Genomic DNA, 20,033 nt, shown 5'->3' on the forward strand with positions numbered 1-20,033 from the left:
CTTGCCAGTCCATTAATGGAATAGATCTCAACCATGAAGGCTCTCTCTTTGGGCTTGCTTTCTGATACAAAAACAGTATTTGCTTTCTAATTAGTAACAAAAGCATTTTATTGTTGTTTTTGTTATGTTTGATCTATTTGTCTCTTTTGATGTGTAGCCTGGGGCACAATAGATTTAGGGACAGATTTAAAGACTTGTCCCTAATTTATGATAATTATCCCGGCTCTTACGAAATTTTGTAATATATGAAATGATTTGTCATTTTTCCGAATGTTGATAATGAGCCAACTTCTAGTGATGGAAGTTTTTTTTTTTTGTCATAATATTTTTGATTATTATTGCCCATATGGTAATAAGTCTTTTGGCTGAATCTAGATATTATATTAAACAAAATGTGACCATATCTTAACAGCCAGAAAAACCCAAAAAGCATACACACCTAAACTTGCATATAGACTATCTCCATTATTAAAAAACAAACAAACAAACAAACAAACAAAAAATGACTGGAATTCTTCAGATTGGTCAAATGATTTAAGTTGCCACCTCTTAGGTGGATAGGCCTACTACTTCTTCCATTTATATTAAGAGAAACTGGGGGGAGAGTGGGCAGATCTGTTAGGAATTGCTGGTGAGAAAAGACTAGAGCTATGTGAAATGTCAGGAGGCTGAAACCTATGGAGAAAGAAAACCAATAAGACATTTTTAATGGTGGAGTAGCTTAAAGAATTTTTAGAAAAGTGGAGAGTCTCTGTTTAGTTGCTTGCTATTTTAGCGGTAAGGTCAAAAGATTGAAAGTATAGTAGTTCCTGAAAATAGGAAGGATCACCAATAGCATAAGTTGGCATGTTGAAGATTCTTAGAAGATAGAAAGAAGATAGGAAGGAGGGAACAAAAAAAGAGCCAAGGAAATCACTGTATAAGTGGGTTTCTAAGAGAAAGCTCAGTGAAATTCTAAGCTTGATATCAACATATATAGAAAGCAGTAGTGGGTTGTGGGTAGTGATCACACAATAAGTTAAAGAACTGCAGTAGGAAAAATATATGACAAGTGGACTCTTTCCTAATCTCCAGAGGGAAGACATGGAGTAGGGAGAAGCCTTACTGTTTTCCCTTCAGGCTAATGCCAGAGAATTATCCAAGTGAAGGGATGAGTTGCTTGAGGAAGGACCCTCATGAGAAAAATAGGGCCTTCAAAAGAAGCTCAGAAGAAGTAATGCTCTTCTCCCACAACAGAGTGATACAAAGGAAAAAAAAACAAGACACTACTCAACCAAAAGTCGAATGTACTACATCTTTTAGCATAGGAGTAAAGCTGTCCTTACTTGGACTCCAACCCTCCACCATTCTATTTCCTCTCATTCAAAGGAGAGGACTAATGAGAAAGCAGACCAGTCCATAAATACAGAAAATATGCTTCTGATTACCTCTGCTAAATAATGGAGACATTCACTATAAATGAATGTTTTGAAGAGACTAACGACATTTTAGCAATAATATCACATGAAGGACATAGATGAACTAGTGAAACAAAAGAAAACAAATCTGACCTCATAGAAAATAGTTCATTTAAGAAACATAAAGAACTTATAAAAATTTATTAATCCTGAGAAATATTTAAGAGGATAGCTCATCAATAACTGCCAGATTCAAATTTCAGTGGGCTGATAGAGGATAAAAATGGGTCCAGGCCCAGTTGATGGTCTGGAAAAGAAAGACCCAGATTTTCCCCAGATAATAGAGCTAAAAGACAATAAAAAATTATTCAACTACTTACTAAGCATCCACTATGTTTCAGGGACTCCTCTAGACTCTGGGGATATAGTAGTGAAAAAAATAGGTAGAAAAATCTTGCCTCATGGAACTTATTTTTTAATAAGAGTAACAAAACATATAGTGTGACAGATGATAATAGGTGTTATGGAGAAAAATGAATTAGGAGAAGGGCACAGACCAAGGGAGGGGTGGGATGGGGTGGTAGGATACCCTCCCTTCCATTGGTAGATTAGAATCTGGGATGGACGACTTGGAATTCTGGAATTTTTAGTGGTAACTGAAGGTCTGTCTCATTTGTGTGTATAATCTTAACTGAAGCTGGAGATTTGAGGGGGAGTTAGTGGTTGGTAAGGAAGGAAAGGATAAGAATGTACTCAGGAATATGTAGAATTCTGAGATTCCCATCTTCACTCCTTCCTTTATTTTTATTATTTTTTATTTCTATTTTTATTTATTTTATTATATATATTGGTTTCCAGTGTACACCTTAGTGGTTAGACAATCATGTACTTTACTAGTGTTCCCCTTGATGATTCCAGCACCCCTATTGGTACCACACATATTTATCACCCTATTATTGACTATATTTCCTTTGCTTTACTTACTTCCCCCTTACTCCTTCCTTTATTGATGTGGAGGCCGGGATGGGACTTATCCCTAGTATGGAGAGCTCTTTCTGGACTGCTGCCCATGGAGTTGTAGACATTTTTGGGAAGTTGTTATCTATAACTCTGGGGCTCCCTTAGGACTCTGAGAGCTTTGGAGCGCTAAGAGACATTAAAAATCATGGAGATTATATCTAGAGCTCTAATAGGAGTTCCAGAATCAATACCACGGAGGCAAGCTCTAGAACATTTTTCTGAGCTAAAGAAAGATTGAAGCTTTCAGATTGTACAGCTCCACTGATGGCCAAGAAAGATTGATAAAATTACTGATAGATAGGTCTTGGTGAAATATCAGATTCCCAAGATAAGGAGAAAACTTGAAGACTTCATAGAGGAAAGCAGTATTGTCTACAAAAAGATGAGAAATCAGGTAGCTATCATACTAATTATCCAAACACAAAACAGCGGATAGGAGGCACTTTCTTTACATTTCTAGAGATGGTGATAAAATGAATCCTGTATCTAGGCACAATGTTAAGAGACTATGAGGGCAGGTTAAGAATTTTTCTCATGTGAAAGAACGCGTAACAGTCATCATCATTCTATCTGCCTATTTAAATAACGGTCTATCTCTACAGAATATATACATGTATAAATGTGTATGTATGTGTGTAGGGGTGTGTGTGTGTTTGTGTGTGTGTGATACAGTGATATTACAATCACTGTAGGAGTTTCTCTATTAAAGTGGATTAATAATACCAACAAGAATGGGATGGGATAGCTGACTATACCTCAGAAATGAAGAAAACTCGAATGGTATTAAACCAGTGTTTTCCAAAATGTGATCACATAACAGTGGTGGAATGTGAGATGATATTAGGTGGGACACAAACCAAACTCAAGAAGTTATGCATTATTTTATTGTGTATTAAAACATAGAATACAATAAGTCCTTATTTAACACCACTGTTAAGTTCTTGGAACTGTGGTAAAATAACCTATAATGAAACCAATTTTACCATAAGTCAATTGCTATAAACAAGGGTTAAGTTTCTTTGGCATCTCATCAACATTACAACAAAAAGATACTGAATGAAACAACTGTTAATTGAGGGCCTACTGAATATTGCTTATGGCAATCCTAAAATAGGTGATAATATAAGGTTGTCTATTAAAAAATGTGGCTTTTATAGTAAGGTGAAAATCCACAATATTTTAAATTTGAATCAAAGCTTATTATTTGATGTTATAATGGCAACCATAAAAAAAATCTCAAGGCAAATGTTAACACTGATTGATTATGGAGAGTAAGGCTTTTACTATTAATATCATAATTTTTTGTGCTATTTTTTTTTAACCTTCTAAATGTTTGTTAAAATTAACACTTTGGTAATTTAAAAAATTCTCATTCATCAGATGATTGATTAAATGATTATAGAATGTTAAGGGATGGATAAAGGATTTAGATTCTTGATTTTTACATCTTCAGCCTTGGCGAAATGCCTAGAAATTTTGGTTCTAAAAACAAATGATGATTTGAAATGCCTTATGCCTGTGATGCAAGTTTGGTCAGTTTTTAAATGTAATCTTATCACAGTCCTGTGTACTTTAACTATCACCGTTTTTATATGAATCCGACAAAGAGAAAGTCCCTTAATTTAAACATAAGGTTTTTAGAAGATAAAGGATATTGAGGTGTTTTTTGTTTTTTTGGGTTTGTTGTTTTTTTTTGCTATTTTCTGGTGATCCATATGTTATCATTTATAATATTTAAAATAATATCCTGACCATAGCAAAATTAATTTATCTTCATTTAGTTTTGAAAATGAATTTAAAGGAATAGAAATACTTGATTAAATCTTTTTAAAATCAGTATTACTTAAATATGTTTACCAGCACTATATTTGCTTAGCTCTCATTTTTGATGAGGTTCAATTTGCAGCATTTCCCTCATGACTTGGATGTTTCATATATAAAATGACTATATATTCCTCATGCTTTACTTGTAGGTTTAATCATTAGAACCAAATTTTGTTTACATTCAGCTTTTAAATAACTAGATGTTTTAAATAACTAGGTGTCTTTCTGCATAGTCAGCATTTATATCTATTAAACTTGTTGTTGTATATTACTGCAACTGGTGTAATGATCTGTATAGCTTAGTAAGAACAGGTGTTCTGCTGTGAAAGCAGATACCCACACTTAACAAAATCATTTCTTGGATCAGTAAACTTAATACAATGGTGGGTTAACTTTCTTATTGTGTACATCCCTTGAGAAAACACACATATGTAACACTTTCTCCTATTCCATATCTTAATTAGCTTAAATAAAAATGGGTTCATGCTTACAAATATGTCAGAGGTATTACATTAAAGACAAAGATGTGAATTATTTATGCAAAGTTTATAAATCTTTTCTTAAAGTAATGCCTATATCACATGCATTTATAAGGCATCAAAGGTTTGAGTTGTAGTTCTAGTAGATCTGCTGCTCACATAGGTACACTCCTGCTGATGTAAAACAATTAAAAAAGTGAAAGGCATGTTTCATTATATGAACATGTAACTAGAAATTCTGTAAGAGTATTTGTTGGGAAAATTTTTAATGTGGAGATTATTGTGTATTTTAACTTTACTGAGGAAGGATTAAAAATGTTTAAGAAGGAAATAAATGATAAAAATATGAATAGGATTCTTAAAAATAATGTAAAGTTGATTAAGTATAATTTTAAAATTAGACTTTCCTTTAAATACATTCTTGAAAATGTACATACATATGACTATATAAAAAAATGAATAAACTGCCCTGGTCTGTGTGGCTTAGATTGGTTGGGTGTCCTCTCATGCACTGAAAGGTTGCTGGTTGAAATCCTGGTCAGGGCACATGGTCAGATTATAGCTAGATCCCCAGTAGGGTGTGTACAGGAGGTAGCAGATCCATATTTTACTCTCACATTGATGTTTTTCTCTCTGTCCCTCTCCTTTCCTCTAAAAATTAAAAACATAAAGGAGGTATTTTAAAAATGACTAAACTATAAGTTATAAGGGGCTTCTATTAATAGGAAGCTAAAACAAGCTGAAATCACTTATAAAAAGTCATTTTACATAAGCTTTAATATGCTTTTAGCATTTCATATATATTTTTGTCTTCCATTATAAAAGTAACATGTTTATTTTAGAAAAATAGAGAAGAAAAAGGAAGAACCAAAAATATTATCTGTGGCCCCAACATGTAGTAACAACCACCAGTTATGTTTTCTTCTGTCCATAATTTTTTAATTAAAGTAAAACATATACTTTATATAACATATACATATATATGCATACACACATATACACAAATCAACTCAGTGAATTTTCACAAACTGAACCCGTGTTAACAGAATCCAAAATTAAAAAATAGAACATAATCAACATTCGAGCAATCCTTCACCTTACTGCTTCCAATTACTACCCACTGCCCAAGGGTAACCACCATCTGATTTCTAACCATAGATTAGTATTGTCTGTTTTATTTTAAATCTTCACATTGTTTTATAAAGAGTGGAAGGGAGAGGGAGAGAAAGAGAGAGAAAAACATCAATATGAAAGAGACACATTGATTGGTTGCCTTCCACAGGCCCCTCTACCCCCCAAACAGGGCTGGGATCTAACTTACAAACCAGGAATATGCCCTTGACCTGGAATCAAACTCACAACTCTTTGGTATGCAGGCAGACCCTCTCACCACTGAGCATCATCAACCAGTCTGTTTTTGAGCTTGATATAAACCATATATACTTATAAAAAATACTAGAGGCCCAATGCACGAATTCATGCATGGATGGGGTCCGGCTGGCACCCCCTCCCATGGGGGCTGATTGGGCCAGGTCAGTGATGGGGGAGGTGATGCAGGAGGTTGGCCCATCAGCCCCACCAACAATCAGGGTGGGGGGTCGATTGGGGACCAAGCCGGCAGGGGGGGAGGGGCCGTGGGAAGTTGGCTGGCAGCCCCCCCCATCTGACCAGGCCGGCCAGGGGGAGGGGCCATCCCTCCCCACATCAGGCCGATTGGCCAGATGCAGTGGGCTTCATAGCAACCGGTTGTTCTGGTAGTTCCAGTCAGTCCGGCGTTTCGGTTGCTTGGCTTTTATATATATAGATAGCTTGATCATTGTTATTTCAAATTATAGCATAAATATTTCTATTTTGTTAAGCACTTTGTAAACATACATTGAATAGCTGCATAATCCTATACACAGGAGGTACTGTAGTTTACTTAACCATTCCTTTCTTGTTGCAAATTAATATTCTGCAGACAAAAATTTTCCTGTTAGCTAGCCAAATCCAAAATCTATAGAGCAAGCCATCAAGGAAGGGCAGACTAGAACTCTCGGGCAGGAGCCGAAACTATAGTTCACAGGTGGAATTTCTTTTTTTTGTTGTTTTTTGCCTTTTTTATTGAATTTTATTGGGGTGACATTGGTTAACAAAATTATGCAGATTTCAAGTATACAATTCCATAACATGTCATCTGTACACTGTTTGTGTGTTCATCGCCCTGCAGATATATTTTTTTAAAAGTTTCTTTCCTTTCCAAGTCAACATGCAAGTGATTGTCTTAATTCCAATGAGCATCTAATTGGACAAAAAAAACAACAGGTAGCTTTCAGCATACTTAATGAGTTCACAAAGTTTATGAGACCTTTAATTCTTTTCACTAATATAATTGATTTTTTTATTTTTAAATGAAATAATAGCACAGTTCAATAACTTACTCAAATAATTGCACAAACACTGCCTAATTAGAAATATATATTACAAGCTACTAAATGTGTGTATAAATTATTTGAGGTATAAAAGTTTGTATTTGCCATATGAGAGGCTGTTCAGAAGTGTTAATGTAAGTTCGTATCTGTTTTGGGATCTTCTCTTTATGTAACTGTAATAGAGTACGAATATATTTTCATGTTCGTGCACTGCAATTGTTTTGTAAATTGTGCTCTGATGAGTGTGTCATGTCAGTTTTCTTGTTTTAGACTGCAGTGACAAACATTAAAATATGCTGTTATCATTGGATCCTATATTGTGAGGATTTATAAATGTTATTGCTAGCATTTGGTGAACATTATTATACTTTATGAAGGAAAAAGGGCCCATTTAATTTACATTTCACAAGGTTTGTAGTCCACACTATTTCTGGATGGACCATTTTGAATAAAATTGTTTCACCAAATTGCTGGGTATATCATCACAGTTCTGAGGAACGCTAGTGTCTAGTTTTTAAGCAAAATTCATTTTTCATTAATATGCATAGCTAAAGATGTCACCTGCAGTGAGCCATCTGTACCCAAAATGCTTCTATAATGGAGTTCATGTGGTTTGGGAAATCCTGAATAACACAAAGCATAATCTGTTATCAAACGTTAGCTTGGTTTCCTCTTTATAATATTGTACATTATATTATTATCTAATGTGTATTATAGTATAATTATATTTTATGTGGCATTCAAAATAATACAATATAAATATAATATATGTAGTTATATTTATAACTATATAACTAAAAATAACACATTCAGTAAATATTTGGACATAATTTGATGAGAAATAGAAAAAAAGTTTAGAATAATTTATCATTAAATAATATCTAAAATTTTCTTGGTATCCAATATAGAGAAGTAGTCACTCCTTTTAAGAGTCTAAGTGAGGACAGGAGAGGAGAGGAAATAATTGGAAAGAAAGATTTAAAACACTATTTATTTGAGTCCAGATGTTGTGGTTTACACTATTGTTTAGTAGTTGAGAAGAGACAGACCTTAATTGATGATAGAATATTAAGTGATAAAGGAGGAAATTCAATGTGGACCATAAAAAGGTACCATTTAGATATATGGGTGAGGAATACAAATTGGACTGTGAATTATAACTCACATTAGAGAGAATGATAGCACTGCTTTAATGAAGTAAGTGGTATATTTTGATGTCATGGTTTGCAGAAAATCTTAGTTGTGATGTATCAAGATGAAGAAACCCAACAAGTTTTATTGTAAAGGACAAGATGAAAGCATGATTGAAGAAAACTTATTCAATGGATGAACACCAGCAAATAAAGATTCTATGTGCTTGTTCTTTTGATATTCCATTATTCCAGGTATTATGCTATGTTGTTGAGCAAAGTTGTTGAGCAAAGATTTTATTATAAATTTTATGTAAATTTTGTGTTGAAAGTGTCCAGTTTGGAGCATATTGAAGGGTAGATGTTAGTCATTAAACTATCTGGACTTTTTTTTTTTTGAGAGGCTTCCTATCTGTTTTGAAGTTCTGAATAGGAATATGCTTTAATTCTGGAACCCCACATTTGCTAATTCACCTTATTGCTTAGGTGTCTTGAGTTAACTCTGTTGAATGATTACTGAAGACATCCTCTTAAAATTCAGGATATAATTTTTCTTTAAATTTTATTTTATTGCTTAAAGTATTACAAAGAGTATTACATATATCTCCTTTTTTTCTCCCCTTGACATTTCCCCGGCCTCCCCTACCCCCCAGTGTCTTGTGCCCATTGGTTATGCTTATATGCGTGCATACAAGTCCTTCGGTTGATCGCTTACCCCCCACATCCCCAACCCTCCCCAGCCTTCCCGCTATAGTTTGACAGTCTGTTCCATGCTGCTCTGCCTCTCTATCTATTTTTGTTCATCAGTTTATAATGGTCTTTATTATCCATAAATGAGTGAGATCATGTGGTATTTTTCTTTCATTGACTGGCTTATTTCACTTAGCATAATGCTCTCCAGTTCCATCCATGTTGTTGCAAATGGTAAGAATTCCTTCTTTTTTACAGCAGCATAGTATTCCATTGTGTAGATGTACCCACAGTTTTCTAATCCACTCATCTGCTGATGGGCACTTAGGCTGTTTCCATATCTTCGCTATGGTAAATTGTGCTGCTATGAACATAGGGGTGCATATATCCTTTCTGATTGGTGTTTCTAGTTTCTTGGGATATATTCCTAGAAGTGGGATCACTGGGTCAAATGGGAGTTCCATTTTTAACTTTTTGAGGAAACTCCATACTGTCTTCCATAGTGGCTGCACCAGTCTGCATTCCCACCAGCAGTGCATGAGGGTTCCTTTTTCTCCACATCCTCGCCAGCACTTGTCCTTTGTTGATTTGTTGATGATTGCCATTCTGACAGGTGTGAGATGATACCTCATTGTTGTTTTGATTTGCATCTCTGGGATGATTAGTGACTTTGAACATATTTTCATGAGCATGTCTCTTGGCTTTCTGAATGTCCTCTTTTGAAAAGTGTCTATTTAAATCCTTTGCCCATTTTTTGATTGGATTGTTTATCTTCCTTTTGTTAAGTTGTATGAGTTCCCTATAAATGTTGGAGATTAAACCCTTATCGGTGATAACATTGGCAAATATGTTCTCCCATGCAGTGGGCTTTCTTGTTTTGTTGATGGTTTCTTTTGCTGTGCAGAAGCTTTTTATTTTGATGTAGTCCCATTTGTTTATTTTTTCTTTAGTTTCCAATGCCCTAGGGAGCAGTATCAGTGAAGAAATTGCTTCGGCATATGTCTGAGATTTTGTTGCCTTTGGATTCCATTTTTTAATAATCAATAGTTTTGATATTTTTAAAAAAGTGTCACCATTTATTAAAATTCTATATGTGAAGTTCACAATTAAAAGTGCAAGTGGTACCTCTCCAAACAGCTGTAAATAAGATATTTCTCATCCAGCAAAGGCCTTAGCCAGGAAAGTTGTAATACTATATTTTACAGCTCTGATACATAACAAAAGGGAATTGGATTAAACAGGGAGATGTGTTATAGAAATTATATGCAGGTCTATCTTATAAAACACAGAGACCTCTGAATGAGCAGAAATCCTGGCTGACCACTCTCTTAACTCCATTTTTGTAGCATATTAAGTCAGAAGACTGAATGAATAACCTTATGCCTTTCTTTTGTTCCTTTCCATTAGAGCTAATTGAAATAGAGTAGCTCATTAAACAATTGTGTCTCCAGACCTTGAATTCTATTTATTCACTTTCTATTTTACTTATGCACTTTCTGTAACTAGGGCAGAGAAAGCAAAAAATGACTATTTTTCCTTAATATATGAACCCTAAATTTTAGCAATAGTTGAGGCATAACATATTTATCTAGTACAGTTAAAATTTTTCATTTTAATGCTTGTATATTGAAGGTAAGAGTTCTTCTGGGACACATGATCCAGTTGTAGGCTTCCCTAGTATTGTTTCTTCTATTTATCTCATAATATTTCAAATGGTTGTGGATGATTAGAGTGCAATATAATTAGACCTAATTAGAGCATAATTTTAGGGAGTGGGTGCTACTTGTGACAGGTGACCTGGGAAGTTGTTCATGAAATATGGATTGAAGGCTTCTGCGAATTATGGCATGGGGAAGAAGTGATAAGGACTAAAATCTTTTAAGATCCTCATTCATGGCTACAGTGGAATGAAGACCAATCATGCAGACCTAGGGAAACCAACTGTATCATAGACATGGGTACTAGATGGAATTGGCAGTTAAGTGTTTAAGGCAATGATGGTAACAAATTCAGGTTCATTTCTGCTCAGAGTTAGAGATAAACATTTAATTTTAGGAGAAAACAAGGCAGTAATTTTCTCCAGGCAAGGAAAATATGGTTAGCAGGCATGGTGATTAAGGAGGACTCTTTCAGTTTGCATCAAAGCGGGACCATGGGCAGAGATGTCGACTAGGGTTCTAGGGAGAATGGCATGTAACCAGAAAATGAGGGCAGAAGCCTGTCATTCAGGGTGGGTAAACAGTGGGAATTAGCAGAGTAAACACAGAAATGCTGTAGATTGAAAAGCACAAACATTTTCAATTAATTTACTTAATTCAAATCAACTCAAAAAATATTTGTGAACACCTACAATGCTTTATGGGTCAGTTATACCCTGGGATCAATAGAAAGACCACATTGCCAGGAAGTCCTTACCATTTGTTGCTCACAGCCTTTGTGGGTACAGATCTGGATATAGAATTATGTAAGTGCTTGCATAAGAACACTAACACAATTTTATATATTGAATTTGTTACAAAAACTAAACTTTATTTCACAGTTATTGGAGATGAGGATTGAGGGGAAGTAAAGATAACCCCTTCGATGGTTTGTTTTAAACAGTGTATATTTGGTGGAGTTATAAGGTATTTGAGAAATGACAAGGAGGACCAAATGAGGGACAGTGGCCTGGACATATGAAAGATTGGGAAATTACCTTTCATAAGCAGTATAGACACATGAGTAATAATTGAGAATGCAGGTACAATATGGCAGAAATTTTAACTCAGATGGCTGAGAGGGGGACAGAACCTCAGCCCAGCCTGCACCCTCTCACAGTCTGGGAGCCCTTGGGGGATGTCTGACTGAAGGCTTAGGCCCACTCCCCGGAGGCTCCTGCCACCACCACTATGCTCGCCAGCTGTGAGCCAATTTCTGGCCGAGTGATGCTCCCCCTGTGGGAGTGCATTGACCACTAGGGGGAAGCTCCTGAGTTGAGCAGGTTTGGGCCAAAACCGGCTATCCGACATCCCCTAAGGGGTCCTGGATTGCAAGAGGGCGCAGACCATGCCGAGGGACCCCACCGATGCACAATTGGAGCTGGAGAGGGACGCAGGAGGTTGGCCAGCTAGGGAGGGGCCTTGGGAGGGCTCCAAGGCATGTCTGGCCCGTCTCACTCAGTCCTGATCAGCTGGACCACAGCAGCAAGCTAAACTACCGGTCGGAGCGTCTGCCCCCTAGTGGTCAGTGCACGTCATAGCAAGAGGTTGAGCAGCCTTAGCATATTGTTAGCATATTTTGCCTTGATTGGTTGAACGGCCACTGGATGACCGGACATTTAGCATATTAGGCTTTTATTATATAGGATAACTATAGACAATTTATTCTAGCAGTGGGGAGGAACATTGAAGATCATATATCTTAAATATTTGAATAAAGAAATGAATAAATTTGGCATCTCCTTTGCTTTGACACTTGTCAAAAAGAATAGTAGTAATTTAACTATAATAAAAGTATAATATGCTAATTAGATCAGACAGGCCAATGACCTTCTGGATGTCCTTCCGGACAACCTTCCGGATGAAGCCAGGACTGTGAGGGCTGAGGCAAGCTGCCGTGGCTGCAAGGGCAAGCCCCTTGCACAGATTTTGTGAATCGGGCCTCTAGTTTAAATATAATGAAAGTCACTGACCCTAGGCATTTGTAAGTTAAAGTGGTTAATGTGGATGCAGATCTCACATAATATTTTATAGGAAAACTAGAGGCCTGATGCATGAAAATTTATGCAAGAATAGGCCTTCCTTCTCCCAGCTGCTGGCACTGGCTCTCTTCGGACCCCAGGATCCGAACTGCTTCCCTCCTCCGGCCACCGGCAGGCACCCAGGACCTGGGCTGCTTCCCTTCTCTGGCCACCGGCAGGCACCCGGGACCTGGGCTGGCTTCCCTCTGGCCCTGGCTTCATCAGGAAGGACGTCCGGAATGATGTCTGGTCTAATTAGCGCAGGGGTGGGCAAACTTTTTGACTCGAGGGCCACAATGGGTTCTTAAACTGGACCGGAGGGCTGGAACAAAAGCATGGATGGAGTGTTTGTGTGAACTAATATAAATTCAAAGTAAACATCATTACATAAAAGGTCTTTTTTTTTTTTAGTTTTATTCATTTCAAATGGGCCAGATCCGGCCTGCGGGCCGTAGTTTGCCCACGGCTGAATTAGCGTATTACCCTATTATTATTTATGTGAGTAATAGAGTATAGGTAAAGAATTATGCTTTTAATTATATTTTCTTCTGTGTTGCCTGGCTGCATGATTATGAAGTGATGTATCATTGAAAGCTGTGGAAGAAGAAAAATAAATAATAGAACAGTAGAATTGACATTGACAGTAAGGGAAATGGGAGATGATTGAGTGGGTAGATGCATAATTATAGAGGAATTTCCTTCCATCAAGAAGGAGACAAAATGAGGTGAAAGTTTCCTTACATTCTAGCTCACTTTATTCATGGTACTTGCATAAGTAGCAATTGCTTGATTATGTTTTGGGATGTACATATGTATATTATATGTATATATGTATGTATATATGTGTGTGTGTGTGTGTGTATGGTATGTGCGCTACTATATATATATATATATATATATATATATATATGAAGTTATTTTGTGAAATGTTTCAAACATATAGAAAGGTAAAGATAAAAATATGCATAGGTATTCAACACCCATATTGAGAAAAAATGTAGTAAACACCCCTATCACTCACTCATACTTAATAAACATTTTAATTCTACTTTTTGATACAGATTTTTAAATAGAAATATAACATGTCAGTTGGAGTTAAATCTCCTTTAACCTTCAAATAAAAATTTGCTCTCCGTGAAATTGCAAAATAAGGCTTTTTATATAGGTGTATGAGTTTAAATAATTTCAATGTGCTTTTTAAAATTTTAAAGCCATTTTAATGATTAAGAAAAATATTCATTATAGTTTTTTTCCCATTAAAAAAGCTTAACTATAAACTGTCATATTACAAATAAAAGTTTAGTGATTATTCAATTTCTTTTCAAAAGGAAATTATTTGCAAATAAAGAGTATGTTGTTTACCAGCTGAATAACACTTCACGATTTTATATGGAGGAAAACTTATCTGGTATCTGTGCTCCATATATTTACTTTTTTAACACATAGAAATCTATACAAAGATTTCAGTGTTAAATTAGTAACATTGGTTACTTTGGTTGGAGAGATTGTATCATGTAGAGTTTGCCATTCTAAATTACTTTGGTACTATTTAAAATTTTATATAGTAAGCATATATTATTTTGGAATTTAAAAAGGTAATGTTAAACATAGGTACTTTTAAATTATCTCCTAAATCAGTGATGGCGAACCTATGACACACGTGTCAGAGGTGACACGTGAACTCATTTTTTTGGTTGATTTTTCTTTGTTAAATGGCATTCAAATATATAAAATAAATATCAAAAATATAAATCTTTGTTTTACTATGGTTGCAAATATCAAAAAATTTATATATGTGACACGGCACCAGAGTTAAGTTAGGGTTTTTCAAAATGCTGACACGCCGAGCTCAAAAGGTTCGCCATCACTGTCCTAAACTATATAGTACCAACTTCAACATCTCCTTTTCACATTGGATGTGATTTGAAAAGAGCATCTATACCTATACTTATACATATATATGTATATATCCTATATAATAAAAGAGAAACATGCAAATTAACCGTCCCTCCGCTATGCTCAAGCCATGCCCACCAGCCATGCCCACCAGCCAATGAGGAGTGAGTATGCAAATTAACCTGACAAAGATGGCGGGTAATTTGCATACACAGAGCAGAGTGGGAAAGCAGGCAGTTTGGGGGGATGTGGCTCCCTCAGTCGCTCCCTAGGTCTCTCCCTTAGGGGGATGTAGCTCCCTTGGTCACTGGATGGAGAGCAGAGCAGGAGAGCCAGAGGCTTGGGGAGATGTGGCTCCCTTGGTCAGGGAAAACCGAGAGTGGGAGCACCAGGAATTCTGGGAATAGTAGTTTTGGTGGCAGCCCCAGGACCAGAAGCGGAAGCCCAGAGCGCAGGGAGCACCAGGGATGCTGGGAATCGTAGTTCACCTAGACACTAGAGCAGTGGTTCTCAACCTTCCTAATGCCGCGACCCTTTAATACAGTTCCTCATGTTGTGGTGACCCCCAATTTCATTGTTACAAATTGAACATAATTAAAGCATAGTGAATAATCACAAAACAATATGTAATTATATATGTTTTCCAATGGTCTTAGGCGACCCCTGTAAAAGTGTCGTTCAACCCCCAAAGGGGTCGCAACCCACAGGTTGAGAACTGCTGCACTAGAGCAAAGTGAGCCTGGAGCAAGTTACTGTTGCGGTTGGGGATGGAGGGAAAGCAAAGGTGAGAGACATAAGTAAAATCAGAGTGTCTAGAAAAAATTAAAGGGAAGATATCCTAAAACTTCCAGGAAATCTCCACCAATGGAGCAAAGAAAAACAAAATGCCTCTATTATTCTGTGAGCCACAAACCAAACTGGGTTGGGGGTCTCAGACAAGTCGCTCATATGATTGCAAAGACAGACAGAAACTCCCGGATTGGAGAGGGCTCCCCTGAGGACTCCCAGATTGGAGAGGGTGCAGGTTGGGCTGAGGGATCCCCCCTCCACCCCCGTCATGCATGAATCTTCGTGCACCGGGTCCCTAGTGTGTGTGTGTGTGTGTGTGTGTGTGTATACACACACACACACCACACCCACTTTACATACCATACTAGGGGGTAGGTATAGATGCTCCTAAAAATGCTGAAAATAAAAAATAAATTCTTTTTTCCAACCGCTTCTGTGTGTGTGTGTGTGTGTGTGTGTGTGTGATGTATATCTCACTTGTATATGTATCTCGCCAGTCAAATAAGAATATTGCTTCCTTGTATTCCTTACATTGCAGTTTCCAGTATATTCAGAAAATTCAAAGGAAACAATATTTTCTCTATTAGACCATGCTATTTAGGCTAATTTGATGGGAGGGGATGCCATTATTTTTTCTATATTTTGTTAACAGAGAATGTTCTCTTTTTAATCCAGCATGGTTAACAAGTTTTGTTTTTCACACATTTGATTATGTCTCCTTGGAGGGGGAAGTAATGCTGTGCTAATTTAGGAAATTAGCAATGTGTTAATAATTTGACAAGCCTACTCTGGGTTGTATAACTAAAATCTGTTATGAACCATCAATAGAGAAAGTATCTAACATAACTGATTTATGGACTCTAATATATATTACAATTTATTTTTTATGATACTTGCTTTCTTATTTCTGGGAGTAATAAAACTTTGAGTAAAACAAAGGTGAAGAATAACAAAATTAACTTTAGAAAAAAAATACAACTCTGTTGATTTTTACTCTTATATTTCCTTAAAAAATAAGAGTGCTTAAGTCTCTGAGGTTCATTAATTACATTTTAAGGTAATTACTTGAATATTATTTAATTAAAATAATTTGATCTTTTATGTTTTCCTTGATGAGAGACATAGTTTCAGATGATACCATGCATTTTGAAAATGTTTTCACATTGTTTTTATCTCAGTGACTGTTGTTTTATTTTATTTCTAGGTAAAAGAGTGGCTCTGTTTAAACTGTCAGATGCAAAGAGCTCTAGGAGGTGACTTGGCTCCAATTCCGTCATCACCCCAGCCCAAACCGAAGACAGCTGCAGGTATTCTTGCATCAGTGGTGAGCAAACCATCCCCACAGTCACAGCAGGTTTCTCCAAAGAAGGATACTGTACCCAAACAGGATATCTCAAAGGCACCTGAGTCTAAAAAGCCTCCACCTCTTGTCAAACAACCAACCCTTCACGGTTCTCCCCCTGTCACGGCCAAGCAGCCTCATGTGGCAGAATCCTCACCCAAGCCAGCCACTCCCAAAGAGCCTTCTGTCCCATCCGAGCTGGCCAAGGGCCCCATGGCTGATGATAAACCAAAGCAGCCCAAGATGGCAAAGCCAGCCACAGACATTGTGTCTTCATCGTCAACAGCAACAAAACCTGATATTCCAAGCTCCAAAGTACAATCCCAGGATCAAGAGAAAACAACTCCTCCTCTGAAAACAGACTCTGCCAAACCTTCACAGAGTTTCCCACCAACTGGAGAAAAAGTCACCCCATTCGATTCTAAAGTCATACCTCGACCTGCATCAGATTCGAAAATTATATCACAACCTGGGCCCGGTATGGAGAGCAAAGGTAAAAAACAAGTGGATCCAGTTCAAAAGAAGGAAGAACCCAAGAAAGCACAAACGAAAATCAGCCCTAAGCCAGATGCCAAGCCTGTGCCAAAAGGGTCACCAACACCTTCCGGCCCACGACCTACCCCTGGCCAAACTGCCCCCCCATCTCCACAGCCACCAAAGCCTCAGGAGCAGTCAAGGCGTTTCAGCCTGAATCTGGGAAGTATTACTGATGCTCCTAAATCACAGCCCACCACTCCTCAAGAAACTATGACTGGGAAGCTCTTCGGGTTTGGAGCATCCATCTTCAGCCAGGCATCAAATTTAATCTCCACAGCAGGCCAGCCGGGATCTCATCCACAAAGTGGGCCCGGGGGCCCAGCAAAACAAGTCCCTCCTCCTGCACAGCCGCCTCCTTCTCAGGGGCCACCCAAGTCTACAGGTCAGGTACCACCAGCACCTGCAAAGGTTCTACCTGTGAAAAAGGAAACGAAAGCCCCAGGAGCTGAGAAATTAGAGCCCAAAGCTGAGCAAGTTTCAACAGTCAAAAGAACAGAAACAGAAAAGAAGCCTCAGCCTATCAAGGATGGCAAACCTTCAACAGCTGAGCCTCCGAAGGCTGCCCTTCCCCCCAAACTGGAGAAACCCCCTAAACCAGAATCAGCCTGTCCTCTCTGCAAAACTGAACTCAACATAGGTTCTACGGAGCCTCCTAATTTCAACACTTGCACCGAGTGCAAGCATCAAGTGTGTAATCTCTGTGGATTTAACCCTACACCACACTTGACTGAGGTAAGCAATATTTCTATTACATATAGATGTGAGATGATTGTCTTCATTCTGAAATATTTGGTAGTCAAATTTCTGAGCAAAAAAAAGAAAGCAAATAAATACTGATACCTTAGAAGAAGTTTCAATTACTTTTTATAGGTTTACGTACTTATTAAAAAAGTTTATGTAATTTATACTTTTCTGGGTTAATGCACCAAAAGTAAGAGGATGATATAAGCTGAGAACTTAAAATACAACTATCCCAATCCTTTATGAATTAACCACCTATAGCTTTGGAGGACTGTCTGGTCTTCACCTGTAAACATCAAATAAGAGAAGTAATTTATTATTTCCCATCTTTCTAATCCTTCCACTTTCTTTAATAAAAAAAGAAGTTTGATTGGTTGCAGATCTGTTATTTTACAAAACATGAGATCTATTATTTACAAAAATTGTTAAGAACTTTGTTAAGGGAATATTATTGTCTACTAGAAAATATCAGTTCAAATATATTATGTCTAGACCTTTTGATAGTTCTGTTTGAGCTGTTATTTGGCATAAATATAATAAATTATTTTATTAAGAACTATGGAAAGAAAAAATATGGATTTAACTGACTAATATAAGGGAATTTTTTTAATGGAGCAACAAGAAAACTTTTTCCACAAAGTAAATGACTAAAAAACACACAGCCAATTTCTACCTAATCCTATATAATAAAAGGGTAGTATGCAAATTGACCCTAACTGCAGAATGACCTGATGCTATATGCGCACTGACCACCAGAGGGCAAACACTCAACACGGGAGTTGCCCCCTGGTGCACTTCCACAGGGGCAGCACTGCTCAGCCAGAAGCCGGCTCATGGCTGGCCAGCGCACCAGTGGTGGTGGGAGCCTCTCCTGCCTTCGCGGCAGCATTAAGGCTGTCCGACTGACGGCTTAGGCCCATTGCCCTCCCTTAGTGTTCCCCCCCTCGAGTGCATGAATTTTCATGCACCAATCCTCTAGTACAGTTATAAAAGAATGAATCTATGAGCCTTAGTAATGTGTTAGGGCTCTTAGAATTTTGGATCTTTGGAAACTGACGGGTTAAATGATAGCTGCTATCTTAGATAAGTAACAACAATGTTTTAACAATAATTTTGGGATTGAACTTTAAATAGTTGTTCATTGTTTTTATACAAATCAAAAATACTTAGGGATTATTTTATTTCATTCTCCTTGATTTTGTAATTGATTGGAATGAGAAATGATACCGATTTTTAGCAACTATACAAAAAAACTTTAGAAAATCTTGCTGTTGTTTTCAAGTTGTTTTTTTTTAAGAATACACCATACAATATTTTAATTTTTCACCTTTGAAAGATATTAGGTTGCTTTGATATTATTAACACTGTTTGAAAATATTGTCTTTACAGACTTAAGCAGGTTTTTATTCTCTTTAACTGTGATGAATAATGTTAACTAAGGTTTATTTTAAAAGCAGGTAAAATTTGGTTTCTTTCAGTGTCATGAGTAGTAACAACTATAATTGTTACTTACAGTAATATTTTGAGAAGAATTGCCTTTGGTTGAATATTCATGAAGAGGAAATTTTGGTTTTCCCAGTAAGCAGGTTCTCAATAATGTTGCTTCATTCAACGTCCTTTCGTTATAATGTTGATGAGGAAAAAAAAAAAATGATTCCTGGCTAGAGAAGTGGAGTTTGCACCTTCTCCCTATGTCTTTGTCGGTTTTCTCTGAGGCCTTCAGTTTCCTCCCAGGTCCCAAAGAGGTACACATTAGGTGAAGTGGCGTGTTGACATGTTCCAGTCTGAGTGAGTGTGAGTGTGTGTAAGTGTGCCCTGTGATGGAAATGTTCTGTCCAGGGTGGGCCCCACCTTGCACTCTGAGCTGGGATGGGCTCCAGCTCCCTACAACCCTCAATGACTGGAAAATCATTGTCTTATCTACTTTTATTACTCTTTCTCAAATGTATGTATAATTCACATTTATTTCAGTGTTTAATATTAGGAGTATTTTGGGTCTTTAGTTAGAAGTTAGGTGAGTGTTTTTGTGACCAGAAATATGCTGTAGGAACTTAACTCT

At 37.0% G+C, this 20,033-nt stretch overlaps 1 protein-coding gene across 1 annotated transcript in view; it reads left to right on the plus strand.

Annotated features, from left to right (window-relative positions):
* PCLO (piccolo presynaptic cytomatrix protein) overlaps positions 1 to 20,033 on the plus strand; it is a 274,100-nt gene that overhangs the window by 12,020 nt on the left and 242,047 nt on the right. The window contains 1 exon segment of the mRNA XM_014455816.2: positions 16,559 to 17,965. Within this exon segment, the coding sequence (XP_014311302.1) occupies positions 16,559 to 17,965 (1,407 nt within the window).

Source organism: Myotis lucifugus, unplaced genomic scaffold, assembly GCF_000147115.1.
Source record: "Myotis lucifugus unplaced genomic scaffold, Myoluc2.0 scaffold_51, whole genome shotgun sequence".
In the NCBI taxonomy this organism is placed as follows: Eukaryota; Metazoa; Chordata; class Mammalia; order Chiroptera; family Vespertilionidae; genus Myotis; species Myotis lucifugus.